Source organism: Rhinopithecus bieti, unplaced genomic scaffold, assembly GCF_001698545.2.
Source record: "Rhinopithecus bieti isolate Rb0 unplaced genomic scaffold, ASM169854v2 scaffold_76809, whole genome shotgun sequence".
Classification (NCBI taxonomy): domain Eukaryota; kingdom Metazoa; phylum Chordata; class Mammalia; order Primates; family Cercopithecidae; genus Rhinopithecus; species Rhinopithecus bieti.
The window spans coordinates 122302-145550 of NW_016828178.1; the positions used below are offsets into that span (position 1 = coordinate 122302).

A 23249-nucleotide genomic window follows, 5' to 3' on the forward strand; every position below is an offset into this window, starting at 1 on the left:
TCCATGGGTCAGGAGGGGAAGAGGCCCACGCAATTCCTTTTGGCAGGTTCAGTCAAAAAGTGCCATTGCTGAAATGACAGCAGTATTGAAGGATCAAAACACAGAGCTCCAAATGCAGATAGATATAGCTTCTCCTCCCTCAGCCTGAGTTGGAAAGCCTGGCTCTGAAGGCAGGTTGCTGACCCCTCCTGTGCACATGTGAAGGAAATGACTTCATAGCTTTGGGATTTCACCACTGCAGAGGGGGCAGAGGGCCAATTCTGCTGAAACAAAGGGACAATAATCACTCTCACCAGAAAAGTAGTTTAAATCAGAGGTGTCTCTTTACAGCCTCAGAGACTTTCAGGATGTTTCTCAGTTCATTTCTGTGTCTTTTGACAATGGATACAATCCAGGCGGGCCACTTCAATTTTACTGGAGTGAATTCTGGAGCCAAAGAAGTGAAACTTGCTGTAACCCAGCCAGGTTTATTTTACTGTGCAAGTAGAATTGAGTGCAGAAGGAACGTGTCCAAACTTCCAAGCCTTGTTCGTTGTTCAGTTTAATCCTGAACAACATGCTGCAATATCTGGATAGCGTATTTGTTGATTTTGAGTTAAAACTCTGATATGACACCTTGCCTGACAGCCTAAGTTCCAGCTTGGAGACCGTGTCTATCTGGTTCACTGTTACATCTCCAGCTCCCAGCACATAAATATGTGATGAGTAAATTCTGGTAATTAGGTTTGCTATAAACCACAATACTAGTCTTGTTCCTCAAGAGTAGTGTTTTAAACCTAGGTCTGTGATATCATGAAATCACGTGTACAATTCATTCATTCAACAAGTATTTACTGAGCGACTATCCTGTGCCAGGCACTACTAGGCCCAGAGGATAAAACAGTGATCAAGACAGACAAGGCCTCTACTGTCCAGGAGCTCACATTCTACTGGTGGAGGCAGAGAACGACTGTGACTGGCCAGTGAGGCTGGCCACTTCAATATGGATGATCAAAGAGGGTCTCTCTGAGAGATGACAATTAAGTTCAGGTCTCAATGACAGGAAGCAGAGATCTGCATGACAGCCATGCAGAGATCTGTGTGACAGAGTATTCCATGAAGAAGGAACAAGTAAGGCAAAGCCCCCAAGATGGAGAGAAGATTCTACATGTTCTGGAATGCAAAAACACTAGTGTGGAAGAGCAAGAGAGTGGCTGAGATGTGAAGTGGGAGAGACAGGCAGAGCCAGTTCATGTGGGACGTTCTAGTCTACGTGAAGGGTTTTGGGTTTTGTTATTAATATATTGGGAAGCCTTTAGAGGGTGCTGACCAAGGGAACAACATGATCTGATTTATGATTTTAAAATGTTACTGGCTTCTTTGTTAAGAATGAATTTATGGGGGGAGTTGAGAGTGGATGTGGGAAGACAAGAGGCTATTTCAATTACCCAGGTGAGAGACAATGGTGACTTGGACTAGGGTGGTTGTGGGGCAGGAGTGGTGCATGGAGAGAAGTGGACTGATTTGGAATGTTTTGAAAGTAGAGTCAACCACTAGTGGAGAGTGGAAGCAAAGATCACGCCAAAGTTTTTGTATTTAGAAAATGGAAGGATGGTGGTACCATTGGGAGGTATTGGGAGGCTGGGAGAGGAGTGGGTTAAGTGGGCATGAAATAAAAGCTGCATTTTGGGCATGTTAAGTTTGACAGACCTCTTAGATGTGTGTGCCTGTGCCATCAGAACAGCTTGTGTGTATGTGTGTGTGCGTGCACAGGCACACACATGCATGTTTCTGACAAAAGAAGATTCATGTATTTAATCATGTTCTCTAAAAGGTTCACAGCCCATAAAAGATGAGGAATTCACTGCTGAAATGATCCATCTTGAGACTGTGGTTTTGAGATAGGCGAATTCCACTTCTGTTGATAATACATATATCCTGAGGTATAAGCAACTAGTTTCATGAAATGGTTTTTTATTCCTCTGTACCCTGAGGATACAGCCAAACTACCATTTAGAATACTTTTCCCTTTCAAGTAGGTTTTGTGTATGCCACACCTCTTCTCGTATCTTCGGTCTATTAGTGATCACAGTTCAATTCCTTCTATCCTCTTGACATCCCTTTTCACTTATTTTGTTTTCATCTGTGGCCACTTACTTTTATGCATTGTGATCTGCAGGGGTGCTTGCTAAAATGCACATTCCTGGTCCCCAAGTCAGGCCTGGTGAATTAGGATCTCTGGAGGTGAGGTCCAGGAATGTGCATTTTTAACAGCTCTCTGGGTGATTCTGGTTATTCCTGTCTTCCCAGGCTTTTCTATCTGTGCTTCAGGTTTGCTGATCACTTCTTCAGTGTCTAAGATGTTATTATGCCCATCTAGTGTATTTTTTTGTGTAGGTCAGATATTGTATTTTTTACCTATACATGTTCCATTTTTTTCTTGTCTGTAACTTCCATTTCTGTCATTATGTTCGTATTTTCCTTTACATCTCAAATTTTATAACAGCTGTTTTAAAGTTGCCTGCTTATTCTATCATCTCTGTCATTTCTAGGTTTCTTTCTATTGACTGATTTTTCCTTTGCTTATTAGTCATATTTTTATGCTTCTTTACATATTTAGTAATTTCTTGGATGTTTTCATTGTAAATTTTATATTATTGAGTGTCTACTTTTGTCTTCCCTTAGAGTGTTGAACTTTGTTTTGGCCACCAATTCAGTAACTTGCTGATGAGCTTGATCATTCCAAGCCTTCTTTTTAAGCTTTCTTAGGGCAAATCTAGAGCAGCCTGTACTCTAGGGCTAGTTTGGCCTTACTCTTGCTTCTAAGCTGTGGCCTTTCTTGAGTCTCTACTGAATGTTCCAGGTCTCTCCATTATGGCTGATAAAAAAAAAAGCACTCAAACATCTCTCAGCCAGAGCTCTGGCAGTTGTTTAGATTTGGGGTCTTCAGTAGTTGTTTTAGGATTCACCTCATGGGGTTTCACTCTACACACATGAATGTTAGTGTTCAGCCAAAGTCTCATGGGGAAACACCTATGTAGATTTCTAGAGCTCTTTCTCTACATAGCTGTGTTCTCTGTGGTCCTTTGTCCTGCAAATTCTAGCCACCTCAACCACCCAGAATTCCGATCTCTGCTTTCTCAACTCTGTGAGATGGCCATGGTTGAGAAAGTGCTTACAGGATGAAAGCCAGGGTGATCAGGGACTCACCTCTTTTGCTTTCCTTTTTATACAGGCCACAGCTCTGCACTGACTGCCATCTAATGTCTATTTCATATATTTATTTGATCTACTTTTCTAGTTGGTTTTATGTGTAGGGGGCAAGTTCAGTGTCCAGTACACTAATGTGGCTGGAAGTGGAAGTCCTTCCAGGTGATTCAGATGCATAATAAAGGTTGCAGAGTGTATTCATTTCCTAGGGCTGCTGTAACAAAGTATCACAGACTGGGTGGCTTAGACAAGAGAGGTGTATTATAGTCTCACAGTTCTGGAGGCTGGACGTCTGAAATTAAGCTGTCAGCAGATTTGGTTCCTTCTCAAGGCTGTGAGGGAAGGATGTGTTCCAGGCTTCTCTCCTTGACTTGTAGATGGCCATCTTCTCTCTGTGTCTTTTCACAATGTCTTCCTTCTATGCATTTCTATGTTCCAATTTCCCCTTTTTATGAAGACACCAGTCATATTTGATTATGACCTCACTTTAAGTTGCTAAAGATTATTTCCATATAAGGTTATATTTAGAGATACTGGGGGCTTAGGAGTTTAACATATGAATTTGGCGGGGTGGGTGACACCTTGCCGTTGCATAGGACCCACTTCAGCCTTGCAGGTACTCACACCTTTGTTCACTCCATTAGGAAACAAACTTGGAGATGTTTGTTAACTATGTAATCAGCAAGTTGGATTGTTTTAAGATGAGAACAATGTGTAGTGTGTAGCTTTTACTCTCAGAAGAATGGGATTAAACTGTTCTCTAACAATTTTATAAAAACTAACAAGCCTGTGACCTAGACACACCTTCCTGGAGGAGACTAGAAATGAGCACAAACACCTTTACACAAGGTTACAGGATATTGCAGGGTTTTGTTGTTAGAGATGATACTGGTCGGTGGTAATGAGTCAGCTTGGTTGCTGTGGCAGGAAAGGCTGATGGGAAGTGGATCTTTTGATGGTCAGAGCTGGAAAAGCCCTCAGAGCTCATTTTATAGTATGGAGAGAAGCAGTTTCCCCAGGGCAAGTGATGCCATGAGCCCTGGTGGCCAATAGTCACATTGTCATTTTATTTTGTTTTGTTTTATTTATTTATTTATTTATTTATTTATTTATTTATTTATTTATTTTTTGAGATGAANCAGAGCTGGAAAAGCCCTCAGAGCTCATTTTATAGTATGGAGAGAAGCAGTTTCCCCAGGGCAAGTGATGCCATGAGCCCTGGTGGCCAATAGTCACATTGTCATTTTATTTTGTTTTGTTTTATTTATTTATTTATTTATTTATTTATTTATTTATTTATTTATTTTTTGAGATGAAGTCTCAGTCTGTTGCCCAGGCTGGAGTGCAGTGGCCCGATCTTGGCTCACTGCAACCTCCGTCTCCTGGGTTCAAGCAATTCTGCCTCAGCCTCTTGAGTAGTTGGGATTACAAGTGCATGTCACCACACCTGGCCAATTTTTGTATTTTTAGTAGAGAAGGGGTTTCACCATGTTGGTCAGGCTGATCTTGAACTCCAGACTTCAAGTGATCCACCCACCTCCGCCTCCCAAAGTGCTGGGATAACAGGCGTGAGCCACCGCCCCTAACCCACATTGTCATTTTATAAGTCACTTTTACACTGATAATGTTTTGCCATTGTTTCTCATTGGTTCACTACAATTATACCATAAGGGTGACAGGGCAGGGTTTACTATTTCTATTTACAGGTGACAGGACTGAGGTTTGCAGAAGCTGAGTTACTCAAGTACTGTGTGCTCAAAGTCACACAGAAAGTCAAAAGTAGAATCAGAATTCAAATTCAGGTCTCCTGACTTTCAATTCAGTGCCCCCACCACACCCATTTTTGTACTCCATTTCTCTAAGTTACTGTTGTGGATACTTGTTTGCATAGTGATTCTGCTTTCTAGATCCTCTTGACCCAGGCTTATCTTCACAGTCTATCCTGAACTCTTGACCTCACACTTTTCCATCTTGGCTTCCCAAGCTGCTCATGACCTACCCGGCAGAGAAGGACTGAGGGGAGAAGGTGAAGTCCAGCACAGCTACTTGAAGCCAGCAATCCTGCAATTTTATGTTTCCATAAAATGCAAACATCTCAGTAAGAAGAGAGGGCAGCCCTCAGGTCCCAGCATCCTCACACCCTCTGTTCTGAAGTGTTCACCATCATCTTTTGTACTCTTTACTTCCTGACCCATCTCTGAACTTCTTAGGTTCAGACCCCTCCACTTATCTCTTATTTATACTCTGACACCCCCTCCTCACATCTGGTAGTTGATGCTGGACATTGAGCATAAACCTCTGCTTTCCTTCCTCATCCTGTGAGCTTATGAACTCCCTGGTAAACATAGCACCCTTTTTCTTTACATGCACAGTGTCTGACACATGGTAGACACTCGGTAAATATTGATTGAATGAATCCACAAATATGCCCTGTACAGAGGAATTGTTTTAAGATTTTTTTTTTTTTTATCATAAAAGAAAACACAAGGCCAGGCACAGTGGCTCACGCCTGTAATCCCAGCACTTTGGGATGCCGAGGCGGGCGGCTCACCTGAGGTCAGGAGTTCAAGACAAGCCTGACCAACGTGGCAAAACCCCATCGCTACTAAAGATACAAAAAATTAGCCAGGCGTGGTGGCACATGCCTGTAATCCCAGCTACTTGAGAGGCTGAGGCAGGAGAATCGCTTGAAGCTGGGAGGTGAGCCGAGATCACGCCATTGCACTGCAGCCTGGGCGACGAGCGAAAAACTCCATCTCAAAAAAAGAAAAAACAAACAAAAAAAAACAAATATTGCAAATCACATAAAAGAAATGTATTGAAAAATAGAACTTTGCCACCCACAACAGAAGTCCCTCCATGTGTCCTTGTCGATCATAACCTCCTTCTTCTCCCCATAAATAAGCACTATCCTGACATGTACAGAAATATCTTCTTTGCATTTTTAATGTTTTCATCACTCAAATGAGTATCTGCTAGGCACACTTAAAAATTCTGATGTGTCTTTTAAGTATCATCTAATCCATAGATCTCTCCTCTGTCCCTTTTTCTTTTCTTTTTAAAAATAAATTTTATTGTATATAATTTGGAGTTTACAACATGACCTTATAGGATACCTATGGATAGTAAATGGTTACTGTAGTGAAGTAAATTAACATATAATCTCACATGTTTATTTTTGTGTGTCAATAGCAGCAAAAATCTACTTATTTCACAGAAATCCCTAACACAATTGCATTAGCTGCAGTCCTCATGCTGTACATTGGATCTTTAGACTTGCTCCTCTTAAATATTTGTTACTTTGTATCCTTTGACCTACATCTTCCCATTTCCTCCCATCCTATCTCTGGTAACCAGTTTTTTTTTTTTTTTTTTTTATAAATATACCACAGTACATTTGACCTTTTCCCCCCACATACAAGATAGATCATTCAGTATTTGTCTTGCTGTGTCTGTCCTGCTCCACTTACCATAATGTCCTGTAGATCCATCTATATTTTTGCAAATGGCAGGATCTCCTTCCTTTTTAAGGATGAATAATATTTCATAGTGTGATGCCATGCACATACCACAATATCTTTATCCACTTATCTGTCAACAGACACCTAGGATGTTTCCATATCTTGGCCATTGTAAATTAATGCTGTGCTGATCATGGGAGTGCAGATATCTTTATGAGATGGTGATTTCACTTCCTTTGGTTCTATACTCAGAAGAGGGTCTGCTGGGTCAGGGTCTGCTGGGTCATGTGGTAGTTCTAATTTCAACTTCCTTAGGAACCTCCATAGTGTTTTCCATAAGGGTTGTATGAATCTACATTCCCACCAACAGTATACTAGGGTTTCCTTTTCTTCACACCCTCACCAACACTTGTTATTGCTTGTCTTTTTGATAATAGCCATTCTGATGAATATGAGATGATATGTCATTGTGGTTTTCCTTTGTATTTCCCTGGTAATTAGTGATGTTGAGCACCTTTTCATATACCTGTTGCTATACTTGAATGTGTCCTCCAAAGTTTGTGTGTTGGAAACTTAATCCCTAATGCAACAGTGTTGGGAGGTGAGACCTTTAAGAGGTAATTAGGCCATGAAGTCAGCCCTCATGAATGGGTTTATGTCAGTGTCAAGGGAGTGGGTTTGTTATAGAGAGAGTGGGTTTTTTCTGAAAGTGAGTTCAGCTCTCCCTTGCTCTTGCATGCACTTGCTTGCCCTTCTGCCTTCTGCTATGGGGTGACACAACAAGCAGATCCTCACCAGATGCTGAGCAGATGCTGGTGCTATGCCTTTGGACTTCCCAGTCTCCAGAACCATGAGCAACATAAACTAATATTGTTATAAATTATCCAATCTCAGATATTCTGTTATGGCAAAAGAAAATGGACTAAGATACCTGCTAGACATTTTTCTGTCTTCTTTGGAGAAATGTTGTTCAGATCCTTCACCCATTTTTTAATTCTTTTTCTGCAATTGAGTTGTAAGAGTTCTTTATAAATTTTGAATATTAACCCTTTAATGTAGTTTGCAAATATTTTTCCTAGTATATAGGTTGCCTTTTCATTTTATTGATTGCTTCCTTTCCTGTGCTTTTCTTTGCTGATTACACCCTCATATCAGGCTATCAAAGGCACAAAATGTCTGATTGTTTCTCTTCCCAAGTTAGCAGCTGTTGATGCTTAATAGCTATACCTATTAATTCATTGGGGATAGCAAAGTGGGGATATTCTAATTCTGTCATTTTTTTTCCATTACTAATCAGAATACATTCATAAAGAAACATTCCCTTCATCTACCCAAGTGGGACAGCTAACATAGCAAAGGTTGGATAATGCTTGATTCTTCCCTTTACTTAACTAGTTTTCAAGGAAATGAAGTAGTTCCCTTACATCCTCTGAAGATGACAAATTCTTTTTCTAATATCACAATAAACTCATGGATTTAAGTGTATTTGGTGGATTGCAAGCCACTATAGTGATTATACAATCATGCATCATTCAATGATGGGGATATGTTCTGAGAAATGTGTCATTAGGCGATTTAGTCACTTTGCAAATATCACAGGGTATACTTACACAAACGTAGCTTACTACACACCTAGGCTATATGGTATAGCCTATTGCTTCTGGGCTACAAACCTGTACAGCCTGGTACTGCATTGAATACCGTAGGCAATTGTAACACAATGGTAGGTATTTGTGTATCTAAACATAGAAAAGGTACAATAAAAATATGGTATTAAATTTTATGGGATTCAGATGTCTCGGAGGATTGAAAAAAATCTTACAGGACCACCATTGTATATGTGGTTCATTGTTACTATAATGTCATGCAGCATATGACCGTATTTATGAAAGCAAAAATTCTTTCATATATGGCCAGTGGTAACCTCTTCAGGTTAGCCCCTAAGTCCTTTTGAGATGGCCCTCGCCATTCCTTGTGGCTTTGTTTCATTGTAAAAAGCTTCACTTTGGTGCTGGCAGACTGACTGCTTTCAGGGGCTTTGTCACATGTCTTCCATTTTCCAGAAGCCTGTAAGCCTGGTGGAACAGAAGAACTATATGTGGCCTCTGGTTTTACCTACTTAGCAAAGAGCTCCAAGAGCACCCATTTCTGTTTTTGCATAATCACAACTCTTATGTAGAGATTTAAAAACCTAAGGGATGACACACTGGCAATTTTGCATGATTTAGCATCAAGACTATGCTACATCCTATTTAAGTTACTGTGTGACTGTTCTTTTTCCTTTCCACCTTCATGCCTGCCTTCCAGCCCTGCTGAACTACTTATGCAAAGTTTTCAGCCTTTCCACCTTAATGCCTTTGTGCATGCTGCTTCCTCCTGCCCCACTTTAGCCTCAGCTTAGTCACCACTTCTTCCCGGAAGCCTCCCCAGACAACTGATCTGAGAGAGATGTCTCTTTTGTTTGTTCCCATAGCATCTTGGTTTTGCCTTATCGTAGCACTTATCTCACTGATTGCAATTGTCTGTTTATCCATCTGCTCACTCCCTTGTTGCCCATGAGACCGTGAGTGGCAGGGCCTGTGACTTGCTCACTTCATCTTCCCCAGTGTCTGCACAGTGTCCAGCATATTAGTAGGCTATCAATAGGTAATTGTTGAATGAATGAATAAAGCCCAAACTTCTTCATGTCACTCTTTCCATTGCACTCCCACCACTCCTGGTTCACTCTTCTGCTAGACCGCTCACTATCCTGAGTTGAAATCTACCCATATCATAATTCTACCCTTCTCCCTATCCCAGCTAGAGAGTGAGGTCCTTTTAGAGACCAGCTCTAATCCCCTTTTCTATCTTCATTGTCTAGCAGGATGCATAGTGCAGAGTAGACACTCAATAAATAAACTCTTGGTGTTACTTCTCTTCCAATATTGTTATTAAAAGATAAGAAATCTATTGTCTCCATAACACTAAGAGCAGTTAATGTGAAACTTGTTTCTGTGCTCAGTTTGACTTCCTCTTTTAGAATCATTTTTGGGAAGTGCAACAAAGTTCCTCTTTACATTTCCCCCATCAAAGTGGCTTTTGGAAAGTTTGGAGCACCCCATGCTCCCTCCTCAGCAGGCACACATGCCATTCTCTTATCCCCTGAGCCCCTTCCCTGACCTGGGCTTTATGTTCCTGTTTGCCTCAGTTGATGCCAGAAGCCCAAGTTTCCCACTTTCAAACCCCACAGCAAGACTCGAGCTACTTCTCTTATGTTTAGTGGCTCTACTCCCATCCAATGCCATGTTTTGCAACAGGAATTCATTGAATCAATTTTCTCTCCCTCTTGGGTGACCCCTGAGCATACAAACATGCTGTTATTTTTCCTGTCTTAAAAACGTGGACTTAATCACACCACGTTGTTTGTCTCCTGAGTTTGTCTCCTTGTTTGACCCATGGCCAGACCTCTTCTCAAAGCCGTATACTGTCTGTAAGGGCAAGAGCAAACCAGGGTTCACCTGCCCCAACCTGACACAGAGTGACTGCCTTCCTTCTGCTTGCTGCCCCTTGCCACAGTCCTGGAAGGGCTTTTTATTCTAAGGCATAATTGGATGTCAGTGCTTCTTTGGATTCTCTGACATCTCAGATTCATGTTCTCTGAGCAGGGAGGGAGCTGAGAATACTCCAAATAGTGTCTTTTCCTTTTTTCCTGGCCTCTTGGTCAAAGCTGGTGGGCTTAAAAAGTATCACACATAAATGAAGCTAGAGATACAAAAGGCTTCCTGTCCCAGGGGTCGCTGTACCTCCTGGCAGAACCCCACACTTCCTGCTGTCACACATGCTACCGCACGGGAGAGAAAACCACAGAGCTATAAATCTCTCCTATGCAACACTGAGTGTCTCCAATGGAAGAGAGCCCTGCGGTCAGCCCGTCATCCTTCTCTGTGCTCAGTTCCCAACTGGGGCTCATGCCATAGTTCCCTACCGCAGAAAGTAAGCATACGCTATCCATGCAGGCTGGCCTGTCTGGCCCTTTGATGAACAAAGGGCACCTAAATGTAAGAAGACAAGGAACTCAAACATTTCCTTCCCCCTGGCTCCATGAGAGGGCAGGGAAGTTTACAGATCCAGGGGACTCCTTAGGGCTTTGGTCAATTGTAAATACCTCTTTCCCCAGGCCAGAGATCTGCACCCTTTCTTTGTACTGAGCCAAGATGGTACTGTCTACATCAAACATTCTAGGTCAATGGTGAGTGGGGAGCCAAGGAGCCCTAGGTCATCCTCAGTAGTTCTCAGTGGCACAAAAGAGACCTGTCATATCTTGGCACTGGCTTCTGTGGAATATCATTCTCTTTTCTTTTCTGAGCATGGACTGAGCTTTACCTGTTCATCTGACCTCCAGGCTTGGCTCTTTCCAAGATTCCTATTCCATTAACGAAAGTTCCTTTTAGTTTTTACAGTGTTTCAAAACAGAGGCACTGATGGCTTGAGGCCAATCCTGCCATGCCTCACCCCCCACCCCATCTCCAGCCTTTATAACAAGCAAAACCCACATATTTTCAGATGCTCCAGAGAGGAATTAGACCATCCCTTGTTGAGAAACACTGTGACTTAGGGGGTGAATGCTTAAGAGTCTCCCATCTTTAAAAAATCCCTTGACCCCAGAGCTTCCCCCTTTACAGTCAGATGTTTCTGAAGAGCTGAATACACTTCCTCTATTTTTTTTTTTGACTTCAAATCCATTACTGATCCTCCCATCCCAACCTGAGTTCAAATTCATTCCTACAGCTGTTTAGCTATATGACCTTGGGCACATTACTTAATCTCTCCGAATCTCAGTTTTATCAGACATAAGATGGAGATAGTAATAGTTACCCCTCCCATAGTATAGTTTTAGGGATTAAATGGATTATAGTAAAGCACTTAGGGTCTCTTACATAGGAATTGTAACTAGCCAGGCTAGTTAATTCTCTGAGAATTCTATTAGTGTTTTAATCATCATTGGGAGTTTTATGGAAGACAATTTGTCACCTTTAGACACTGGCAATCCTCTCTCCTCCTCTCCAATGTGTATGATTTTCCTTCTTGGCCAGTTGTGTAGAACTTAAATAACAATGTTAGAAGATACTGGGGCAGTGGTGAGCACTTGTGATTTGCATCTGATTTTAATGTATGATATTGGCTCTTGAACTGAGATAGATAGATAATAGTAAGAAAGCTTCCTTCTAGTTCTTTATTGCTAAGATTCTTTTAAAGCTTAAGTATATGTTAAATTTGTACTACATTCCTTTGCTGCATCAATTTCAATGATTGTATAATTCTGGTCCTTCAAACTGTGGGTGTGAATCCCATTACTAGACTCTCGTATCCTGACCTGTCCTTAAAATCATCCAATAAAGTAGACTTGAAGATGGGCACTAGTCCTGTAATACAAAGCGTTTCATCATTAGAATGGCTGATTTGCTTCCTTCCTGCTGTCCTTGTCATGACATGGGTTCTTGGCATAGCCTGAGAAGCAAGAGAAATTGGTCCAGTAACTCCTTATTGAATTGCCTTTCTGCAGGCCTGGCGCAAGCGTTGGTTTGTCCTCCGGCGAGGCCGCATGAGCGGCAACCCCGATGTCTTGGAGTACTACAGGAACAAGCACTCCAGCAAGCCTATCCGGGTGATAGACCTCAGCGAGTGTGCAGTGTGGAAGCACGTGGGCCCCGGCTTTGTTCGGAAGGAATTTCAGAATAATTTCGTGTTCATTGTCAAGACTACTTCCCGTACATTCTACCTGGTGGCCAAAACTGAGCAAGAAATGCAGGTGTGGGTGCACAGCATCAGTCAGGTCTGCAACCTTGGCCACCTGGACGATGGCGCAGGTAAGAGCGGAGTTGGGGCTCCCATGTGCTAAGGGGTATCCCAGGACTGGAGGGCTACTGCAGAAAAACAGTTCAAGATGCCAAGCCTGCCTCCTCGAGGGTGTTTTGGCAGGCTAATTTATATCAGAACTGTTCCTACCAAATATGGTACTGGAAATTGCCCTCTTTTACTCAGTCCAAATGTGGGAAGGCAGAATCCATACACACACTGAGCATTGCAGGTTACTTTAATGGCTTTAAAACCCCTTCATGTCTTTGCTCTCATTCAACCACAGTGAAAGTCAAATGTGGATGAGGATGTCTTCCCATGATGCTGACACACGACTTTCTAGAAATATCAAATATTGCCACACTTCAAAACATTGTGGAACTCCAGTATTTCTGGTGCCTCTTGGGTTGTTCATCACTAAATGGTAGAAAGAGAGAACTTGGCTACTTACCTTAGACAAGAAAGATTTCCTGGTACCTCCAAATGTCTCAAGTTCTCTGCAGAGGAAATTAGTTGTAAGTTTGCTCTGGGCCATTTCTGGACAGTGGGAGCAATTGACCCATGAAGAGTACCCCAGACTCTCTCTCTCTCTGCCACACGCACACACGCACACACACCCCACACACACACACACACAACTCTTCCTATGTAATTTACCAGGTATATTGTAACCTAGGGTTACAATTCACTTCCCTTCATGGATTTTGTTGTTGAGCCCCTGACATTATTGCAACATGCCCTTTTCCTCAAAATACGAGATTTTGAATCTGATTTCTTTTAGCCTCTTAGTCTAGTAGACAAAACTTGGCCCCTAAATCCTGTGATCTATACTTGCTTCAACATTTTAAGGGTTACTGTATGGTTTCCGCCATCTGCCACTGAAATATCCACACTCTAACACTAGGTGGCAATGGAGAGTCAGAGTTGTATCTCCCTCCAGGACAGGCACAAGAGAGTGTGCTTCCTGAGAACACATTCCTTTTCATTTCGTGAACCAGGGAAGCGTATTAAGTGAGGCTATTCAGTAATATTGCTGAGCATTGAGAACACTCAAATAAAAGGAAATGAAGTGATGGTAAGTTCTTTATCCTTGGTACAATGGACAAAACTTAATTGGAAAGTCGCATTAAGTAGGTTCTGGCTAGAGTCTGACATTATGCAAATCAAGCAGAGCCTCCCTGACCAACTTCTCCAGCCTTGCTGCTGGCTCTTTACCACCCTATTCCACACCTTCTGCCCTAAATAGGTATATCGTCATATACTGTGTTATGTGTCTCCTCTGTTTCTTTCCTTATCCAGGAGTTATCCTAAAACATATGTACATAATATGTTTCCCAATAACCCAAGAGCAATAGGAATGAGTAAGGTACCAGGCCAAAACTGGAGAGCCTGCCCTGGCGTGAAGTTGGAGGAAGCCAGAAAACTCACCTGTGACCCTTCCCATTCTCTGTAGCCCCCCTCAGTTTTTAGAACCACATAAGAGCAGGGTCCTCTTCATCTGAGAATTACACCCAAAGGGCTTTCTTGTGACTTTTCACAGAGTGTTTGGTTCTGTCTCCAGCAACCATATAGTAGTCAACACATTGTGTGTGTACCCTGGCCAGGAGCTCTGTTGAAATGCTTTTGTATAGTAACTCGTCTCGTCCCCACAGCAGTTCTATGGCCTATGTGTGATTATTATCTCCACTTTATAGAAAAGGAAACTTGGAGAAGGCAGGCCATGTAGTAATGGCTATGTAGTAGAGCCTGGACTTGAACCCAGGCAGTTCTGGGTCATCCTGACTCAGGAATCCTGGACTATTAACTTGGTTCAAAGGGGAAATAAAAGCAGGCTTTTCATTAGCTGTTTCTGATCTGGAGTTCTCATTGGTTCCTGATTCAAATTCATCTTAAGGGCCATGTTTTCAGGTGATGGGGAGGATGTTATGCTCCTTGAGAAAAAGGAATGTGCTTTTCCAGCCACCACAGCACAGTGTTTCTTTCCTTCCCTTTACTTATAACAGTGATGAACAGGATTCTTTATTTATGTGTTATTTGTCTGTCTTCTCTGCTAGAATCTAAACTTCAATGAGGGCAGGATCTTTGTCTTGTCTGTATTGTGAGGGTTAGTGGCATTCTGGGCACATGGTAGATGTGATAGGTATTCTATATAGACATATACCTATAGAAACATGTATAGATATACATACATATATGCACAAGTACATATATAATTATATGCATGGACTTGTTATGCATACATATATATGTATATATGTTTGTTGAGTGAAAAAACAATGATGCAGGGCTGCTGCTGAGGGCCATAAAGAAGCTGTGTGTAGACTAACTGCGGAGTTTTAGGCCAAGAATGCTGGGTTTTTTACTCTTAAGTGATTCAACACTTTGCTCTTGAAACATTGGCCTTCTTTCCCAGACATTGTTTATAGCTTGGGGAAATGGTCTCCTCCATCAGTACAAACACCAGCTGTGATTTGCATCTTCTGTTTGGCTTCTTTGATGCTGTTTGAGAAATGTTGAGTGCACGTTATAGCCATTCTTAAACATTAATCTGGGAAATGATTTCTCCAGCAGATTCCATGGAGAGCCTCTCTTACACGCCCTCCTCCCTGCAGCCATCCTCTGCCAGCTCCCTTCATACCGCCCATGCTGGCAGCTCCTCCTTGCCAAGAGATGACCCAAACACTAATGCTGTAGCCACTGAGGAAACAAGAAGTGAGTCAGAACTTCTCTTCCTTCCAGATTATCTGGTTTTGTCCAACTGCGAGACTGGAAGACTGCACCATACCAGGTATGTTTATATCCAGGACTCTGTCTGAGCTGGGCCTGCTGGCATGCTCTCTAGAGTCACACTGCCTCCTCTTGCAGAATCTGTAGCTGAGATGTGTTCAGTGTGCTTCACCAAATTAGTCCATTCAGTGGTAGCATTTTCTAGTGGGTGTGTCTGCTCTCATCTCTCTTCCTGCCAATGGGAAGGAACAGATTGCTATGAACCACTGTGAAAGATGAAGCATGTAGCATACTAAACAGAATGAGTCATGCATTTCAGCATTGTGGTTTCATTTCTAGCCTTGCATTTTCATGTGTATCTGATACTCAGAGGATGAAAAAATCAACAAACCATTTTTCTTTTGCCACACCAAGGGGTTGGTGTAACTGAGTGTCGTAGAGGGAATGTGGCTGTGCAAGTAGCAAGCAAGGTGGTACTGGGGGGATGGGAATGAGGCCAGTGTTGGTTTTGTGGTAGGTGGATGGCTGCATTTTAGTCCAACTTACATGCTTTTCTTCCCCAGTCTACCCACCAGATGTGATAGCTGGTCAAACTCAGACCGTTCATTGGAACAGGCTTCATTTGATGACGTTTTTGTTGACTGCCTGCAGCCGCTCCCATCCAGTCATTTGGTCCACCCCTCATGCCATGGCAATGGAGCTCAGGAGGTGCCATCCTCGAGGCCTCAGCCCTCCCTGATCTGGAGTAGAGAAATCAATGGGCCACCCAGGGACCACTTGTCTTCTTCACCATTGCTGGAAAGTTCCTTAAGTTCCACCATTCAGGTAGATAAAAATCAAGGTTCCTTACCCTGTGGAGCAAAAGAACTAGACATTATGTCCAACACTCCACCTCCTCGCCCCCCTAAGCCAAGCCATCTGTCTGAACGGCGCCAAGAGGAGTGGAGTACACACAGTGGCAGCAAGAAGCCAGAATGCACTCTGGTTCCAAGAAGAATCTCTCTCTCTGGTTTAGACAACATGAGAACCTGGAAAGGTAAGTGTTGGGTCCTAAGATTCAGGCGCCAAGAAAACCCTGGCTCCTCCTCACTCTTTGTGTCCATGTGAGGTCATGCCAATGGACCCAACCGATGGGGCTAGATTAGAATTACCTTGATGTGTACAGCTTGGTAAAAAGCCACATCAGTAATGTGTACTTGTGTACATATGTGCTTGTCCCTTGCTCAAGCTGGCCTGATCTTCTAATGGGGCTGGATCCTTGGTGGAAGCATATAACCTAAAAGCAGCACTCTTCTGTTCCCAGATCCCCCCACCCCTCCTTTGAGCCTGGCCACCAGGAGAGACATTTAGGTCCCCATAGATGCTGCAATAGGTTGGAACACTGGTCCCTTGTGATGGGCTTGCCCGTGCAAGTCCCTGCCCATGTGGTAAGCTTTCCACCTGAATCTGAGATCCTAGTGTTTTTTGGAGTCACTCAGGGACACACTTGGTACAAAAGTTGATGTCTTTTGTCTCAACTCAGTCCCATTCCCTTCTTTGCCTGTCTCTCACATACATAGAGAGCCCTGAGACCACAGATCATCACTGCCTTCTATTTTTCAGCAATCCCATCAGCCTCATTCATCATCCCACTAGACTTGTTCTTTCCAAATTCTAACTGGCTGTACAAAGGGCCCTCCTACAGCCCTCTTTTGCCCTTTTCTATAAGGCCATTTATCCTCACGAGGTTATCTTGCAATTCTGCTTGCAGTTCCATCTTCCTCCACCTGTTTCTTTCCACCTGGGCCTCTCTGGCCTTCAGAAGCAGTTTGGTGAAAGCCAACTTAAGCCCATTCAGTGTGGTTTTTTTATTGCGGGATCTGCCCAGCAGCCTACAATGCAATGGGACTCTCTCTTTGTTCCCAGGTGGATTGGCAGGTCGAGAAATAACACACACAAGATAGTGAAAGCTGGGTCCAGGGGGGTCACCACCTTCTGGTCCCATGGTGCCAACAATGCACTGGATATGCCAGCATTTATTATTAAGTTTAGTGAGGGCAGGGGTAGGTTAGTGAGGGCTTTAGGGTCATTTGATTATGAGGTGAGATAGTCACATGGGGATTAAGTAGTTCTTTAACATAACATCTGTATGCAGAAGTACAGTATACAGAGATAAGAATTTACAGTATAGTCTGTGCATCCAGAATTTCTAACAGAGCCTTAAAGCAGGCACAACATCTTTCCATAACCTATGATTAGCAAGATATTAATCAGCAGTAGCAGTTGCAGCAAAAGCTGGTTACAAACAATTCATAGAAACAGGACGTGAAGTTAGACAATCGGTTAGACCAGAATTTCTCAGAAGGGGCATGCCTTAACCCTAAAGAGGCCTAGAGAAGCCGCAGCAAGATGAGGGCGTTTATAGCCCTATCTTATCCATGTGGACAGGCACCCCCCCATGCATCCGTTTATAGGCTCTCCACAAGGGTCGCATTCCATTCCCAGAGNGTCACATGGGGATTAAGTAGTTCTTTAACATAACATCTGTATGCAGAAGTACAGTATACAGAGATAAGAATTTACAGTATAGTCTGTGCATCCAGAATTTCTAACAGAGCCTTAAAGCAGGCACAACATCTTTCCATAACCTATGATTAGCAAGATATTAATCAGCAGTAGCAGTTGCAGCAAAAGCTGGTTACAAACAATTCATAGAAACAGGACGTGAAGTTAGACAATCGGTTAGACCAGAATTTCTCAGAAGGGGCATGCCTTAACCCTAAAGAGGCCTAGAGAAGCCGCAGCAAGATGAGGGCGTTTATAGCCCTATCTTATCCATGTGGACAGGCACCCCCCCATGCATCCGTTTATAGGCTCTCCACAAGGGTCGCATTCCATTCCCAGAGCTATGAACATCTGCTTTTCTGGGATAGGAATCTTGGTGATGTGAAACCTCCCTGACTGCATGTCCATTCATAGGCTCTCTGCAGGGGGAAGCACATCACCCACTATTGGCTCATTCTGGCAGCCCAACCTTGCATTGTCTTTATACAATCCTGCATGCAATTTTGTATTTACAATAATCAGGAGCATTTCATCTTTTATTCTGTAGCAATAGTTTCAGGGGTCTCCCTAGAGTTTTCAGTGACCTCTTCTTTACTGCTTTGCTGGGCCACCTCATCTTTCTGCCATGAGCCAACCAACCTTAACATTTTGCTCTTCTTTCTTACATCAGTCTGTATCTCTCAGATACACAGACACAGAAACTAATTATCTCTGTGTCTTTCTCCTTTCTTCTTCTCTTTCTTTCTCTCTCCATTGAAATATAATCACCCACACATCACTACTCGTTTAGGCCATGTTTTCAAGGAATTATGGAAAGTGGAAGGAGGGCAAATTTATTTTCAAATTGTACGAATCTCTCATTCTGACTGAGGATTTAAGTTACTGGCAAAAGCCTTCCCTAATGTCCCTAATGATGTTACCATTACATATGTTTCTTCCTTTTGACTGTCCTTATGAAATAGGTATATACTGATTACACAAATGATCTGGATGTGCTAACATGTGTGAACAGTTGACAAAAAGGGAAAAATGAAAGTGGTTAAGCACATTTTAGGAAGTGAAATGAATAAAACCAGTAGAATAATAACATATGAAAATGAATCAAAAGTCTTAAATTGAAGAACAAAAACTTGAAATAATTTGAAATTTCAACACAAACATAAAACAATTAGGTTGTGTTATTTTACATGAAGGCAAACAAAGGTTAAAACTAAGTAAAATAGAGGTTTTGACCATGAAACAAAGACCAAGACAACAGTGATGCCTAGAAGCAAAATGGCTCTGATAAAGCAGAGGGAATGCATAAAGTTTATTGTTCCACCTTTCCCACCGAGATTTGCCTGGAATCTGTGTTGGTGCATGGTGGCAGAGTAAGGTCACGGTTCATTTTTGTCCATCTGGATCTCCATCCAATGACCCTGCAAGGCTGTCCTGCCCCCATGGCCCTCCAGCACCCCCTCTGCCATAGATGAAGTGCCCATGTATGTGAGGGTCTGAGTCTCCTTTCTATCCCTTGGAGCCCACTTGTCCAGCTTGCACCAATACCACACTCTCTTAATTACTATACCATTCTATCTTAATATCCAATAGGACAAGTCCTCCTGCCTTTAAGAATATAATGGCTATTCTAGGGTCAATTTTACAGTCAACTGGTCAGGTTCTAGACACACGTATATAAATATATTGGGGATTTGAGGAGGATTGCATCATATCTGTAGATCAGTTTGTGAAGATTTTACATCTTTACAATGTTGAATTTTCCAATCCATGAATAGGAAATATGCTTCCATTTATATAGGTTTTATTTTTGTATTTTAAAATATTTAATTGACAAAGACTTCGTATATTCAAGGTGCGAATGCATATGTATCAGAACATGATGATTTGATATGCACGTGCATTATGTACTGATTATTACAATCAAACTAATTAATACATCCATGGCCACCCATGCTGTACATTGGATCTCCCAGACTTGCTCACTTATCACTGAAAGTTTGTACCTTTAGACCAACATATTCTCATTTACCTGCATTCCCCAGTCCCTGACAACCACCATTTTACTATTGCCATGAGTTCGACTTTTTTAGATTCCAGATATAAGTGAAATCATGCAGTATTTTTTTTTTCTGTGCCCAGCTCATTTCACTGAACATAATCTCATCCTGGTTTACCCATGTTGTCACAAATGACAGGATATCATTCCTTTTTAAGGCTGAGTAGTATTCCATTCTGAATATATACCACATTTTTTATATCCATTATATCCTTTATCCATTCATCCAGTGACAGACACAAATTGACTACATGTTGTATTAGTCCATTCTCATACTGTTGTAAATAACTATCTGAGGCTGAGTGCGGTGGCTCATACCTGTAATCCCAGCAATTTGGGAGGCCAAAGTTGGCGGATCACAAGGTCAGAAGTTCAAGACCAGCCTGGCCAATATGGTGGAACCCCATATCTACTAAAAATACAAAAATTACCTGTGTGTGGTGGCAGGCGCCTGTGGTTCTAGCTACTCAGGAGGCTGAGGCGTAGAATTGCTTGAACCTGGGAGGCAGAGTTTGCAGTGAGCTGAGATCGCACCACTGCACTACAGTCTGGGTGACAGAGCAAGACTTCATCTCCAAAAAAAAAAAAACAAAAGAACTGCCTGAGACTGGATAATTTGGGTAATTTATAAAGAAAAGAGATTTAATTGACTCACAGTTCCACAGGCTGTACAGGAAGCATGGCTAGGGAGGCCTCAGGAAACTTACAATCATGGAGGAAGATGAAGAGGAAGGAAGCATGTCTTACATGGCTGGAGCAGGAGGAAGAGAGTGAAGGAGGAGGTGCTACACACTTTTAAACAACCAGATCTTGTGAGAGCTCTATCACAAGACAGCACTAGGGGGATGGTGCTAAACCATTAGAAACCACCCCCATGATCCAATCACCTCCCACCAGGCCCTCCTTCCAACATTGGGGATTATAATTCAACATGAGATTTTTGGGGGACACAGGGCCAAACCATATCACATGTTGTGGCTATTGTGAATAGTGCTGTAATAAACACAGGAGGGCAAATATCTCTTTGACATACTGATTTCATTTCTTTTGGATATGTATCCAGAAGAGAGATTGCTGGATCATAAGGTAGTTATATTTTAGTTTTCTGAGGAACCTCCATACTGTTTTCCATAATGGCGATCCCAATTTACATTCCCACCAACAGCGTACAGGGGTTCTCTTCTCTACACCCTCTCCAACGCTTGTATTTGGTTGGGCCGATACTTTGTGTGGTTCTGATTTGCATTTCCCTGATGGTTAGTGATGTTGAGCATTTTTTCATATACCTGTTGGCCATTTGTATGTCTTCTTTTGAGAAATGTCTATTCAGATCTTTGCCCATTTTTAAATTAGGTTATTTAGTTTTTTTGCTACTCAATTATGTGAGTTCCTTATATATTTTTACTTTTAACCCCTTATATATGATTTGCAAATATTTTCTCTCATTCTCTAGGTTGCCTTTTCATTTTGTTGATTGTTTCCTTTGCTGAGCAGACACTTGTTAGTTTGGTGTAGCTCCACTTGTTTATTTTGCTATTTTGCCTGTGCATTTGGAATCATATCCAAAGTATCATTGTCAATACCAATGTCAATGAGCTTTTCTCCTATATTTTCTTCTAGGGGCTAAATGGTTTTAGATTTTACATTGAAGTCTATAATCCATTTCAAGTCAATTTTTTGTATATGGTCTAAGAAAAGGGCCCAACTTCATTCTTTTGCATGTGGATATCCAGTTTTCCCAACACCATTATTAAAGAGACTCTCCTTTCTTTGCACTCTTGTTAAAGCATTTTGGGTTTTGATTTTGTATCCAGCTTTTTAAAACTATGGATTATTTTGTCTTTTCTTTGCATATAATTATATTGCCTGCAAATAATAATAGCTTTGTTTTTTCTTTAAAACTTTATATTTTCATCACTTTTCTTATGTCACTGCATGGGATAAGAAGTCCAGGACATTACTGAATAGTCATGGTGACAATACGGATCCTTGTATCATTCCTGATCTCAGATAGAAAGCTTCTAATATTTCACCATTACAATGTGGTTTGCTGTGGATGTTTGTAGATATCATTCATTAGGTTAAAGTCATTCACATATTTTCTACTTTGCTAACTGTTATTTTCTAAAGTCATGCATAGATGTATTTCTTTTATTTTTAATTGACAAATAATTGTATACATTTATGGGGTACAATATGATGTTTTGATATACGTCCGTATCATGGAATGATTAAAATCAAGCTAATTAACAAACATTACCTAATATAATTATCATTTTTTGTGGTTGAGACACTTTACAATCATATTATTTTTATCATGTTAATGTCAAGAAATTCACTGGATAATTTTTTTTAGTGCTAAACTAACCTTGGCAAACCCAACTTTATCATGATACCTTTCCTTTTTATAAATTACTAGATTTGTTTTGCTCATATTTTGTTTAGAACTTCAAAAAACAATCTATGTTCATGAGGGAGATCATCCTGTAACTTTCTTTTCTCATGACATCTTTGGTTTTGGTAAAAATGTTGTGTTGACGTCATAAAATGTGGATTTATTTCTGGGTTCTCTATTCTGTACCATTGGTCTATGTGTCTGTTTTCATACCAATATCATGCTGTTTGGGCTATTGTAATTTTGTATATTTTGAATTGAGGTAGTTTGATGCCTCCAGCTTTGTTCTTTCTAAATTTTTTTTTTAGAAACAAAGTCTCATTCTGTCACCCAGGCTTCAGTGCAGTGGTGTGATCATAGCTCACTACAGCCTCAAACTTCTGGGCTTAAATGATCCTCCCACCTCAGTCCCCCAAGCTGCTGGGACTACAGGCTCACGCCACCAAACTTGGCTAATTTGAAAAAAAAAATTTTTTTTTGTAGAGACAGTGTCTTGCTATGTTGCCCAGACTGGTCTCGAACTCCTGGCCTCAAGCAATCCTCCCACCTCAGCTTCCCAGAGTACTGGGATTACAGGCATGAGCCACTATGTTCAGCCCAGATTTGTTCTTTTTGCTCAGTACTGCTTTGGATGTTCAAGGTTTTTTGTGGTTCCATATACATTTTAGGATTTTTTTTTTCTATTTCTGTGAAGAATGTAATTGACATACTGATATTTTGATAGAGAGTGCATTAAATCTGTAGATTACTTTGGGTAGCGTGGTCATTTTAACAATATTAATTCTTCAGATCCATGAGCATTTTCTTTTTTCTTTTTTCTTTCTTTTTGAGATGGATCCTCACTCTGTTGCCCAGGCTGGAGTGCAGTGGCGTGCTCTTGACTCACTGCAACCTCTGCCTCCCAGGTTCAAGCGATTCTCCTGCCTCTGCCTCCCAAGTAGCTGGGATTACAGGCGTGCCCCACCACGCCCAGCTAATTTTTGTATTATTATTACTATTATTATTTTTTTTTTTTTTTTGAGACGGAGGCTCGCTCTGGCCC

The 23249-nt window shown here is 41.7% G+C and overlaps 1 protein-coding gene across 1 annotated transcript in view; it reads left to right on the plus strand.

Annotated features, from left to right (window-relative positions):
- Positions 1-380: 380 nt before the first annotated feature.
- GAB3 (GRB2 associated binding protein 3) overlaps positions 381-23249 on the plus strand; it is a 54183-nt gene continuing 31314 nt past the window's right edge. The window contains exons 1-4 of the mRNA XM_017864374.1: positions 381-452; positions 12193-12496; positions 15057-15273; positions 15776-16248. Of these exons, the coding sequence (XP_017719863.1) occupies positions 381-452; positions 12193-12496; positions 15057-15273; positions 15776-16248 (1066 nt within the window). The remainder of the gene's footprint in view (positions 453-12192; positions 12497-15056; positions 15274-15775; positions 16249-23249) is intronic.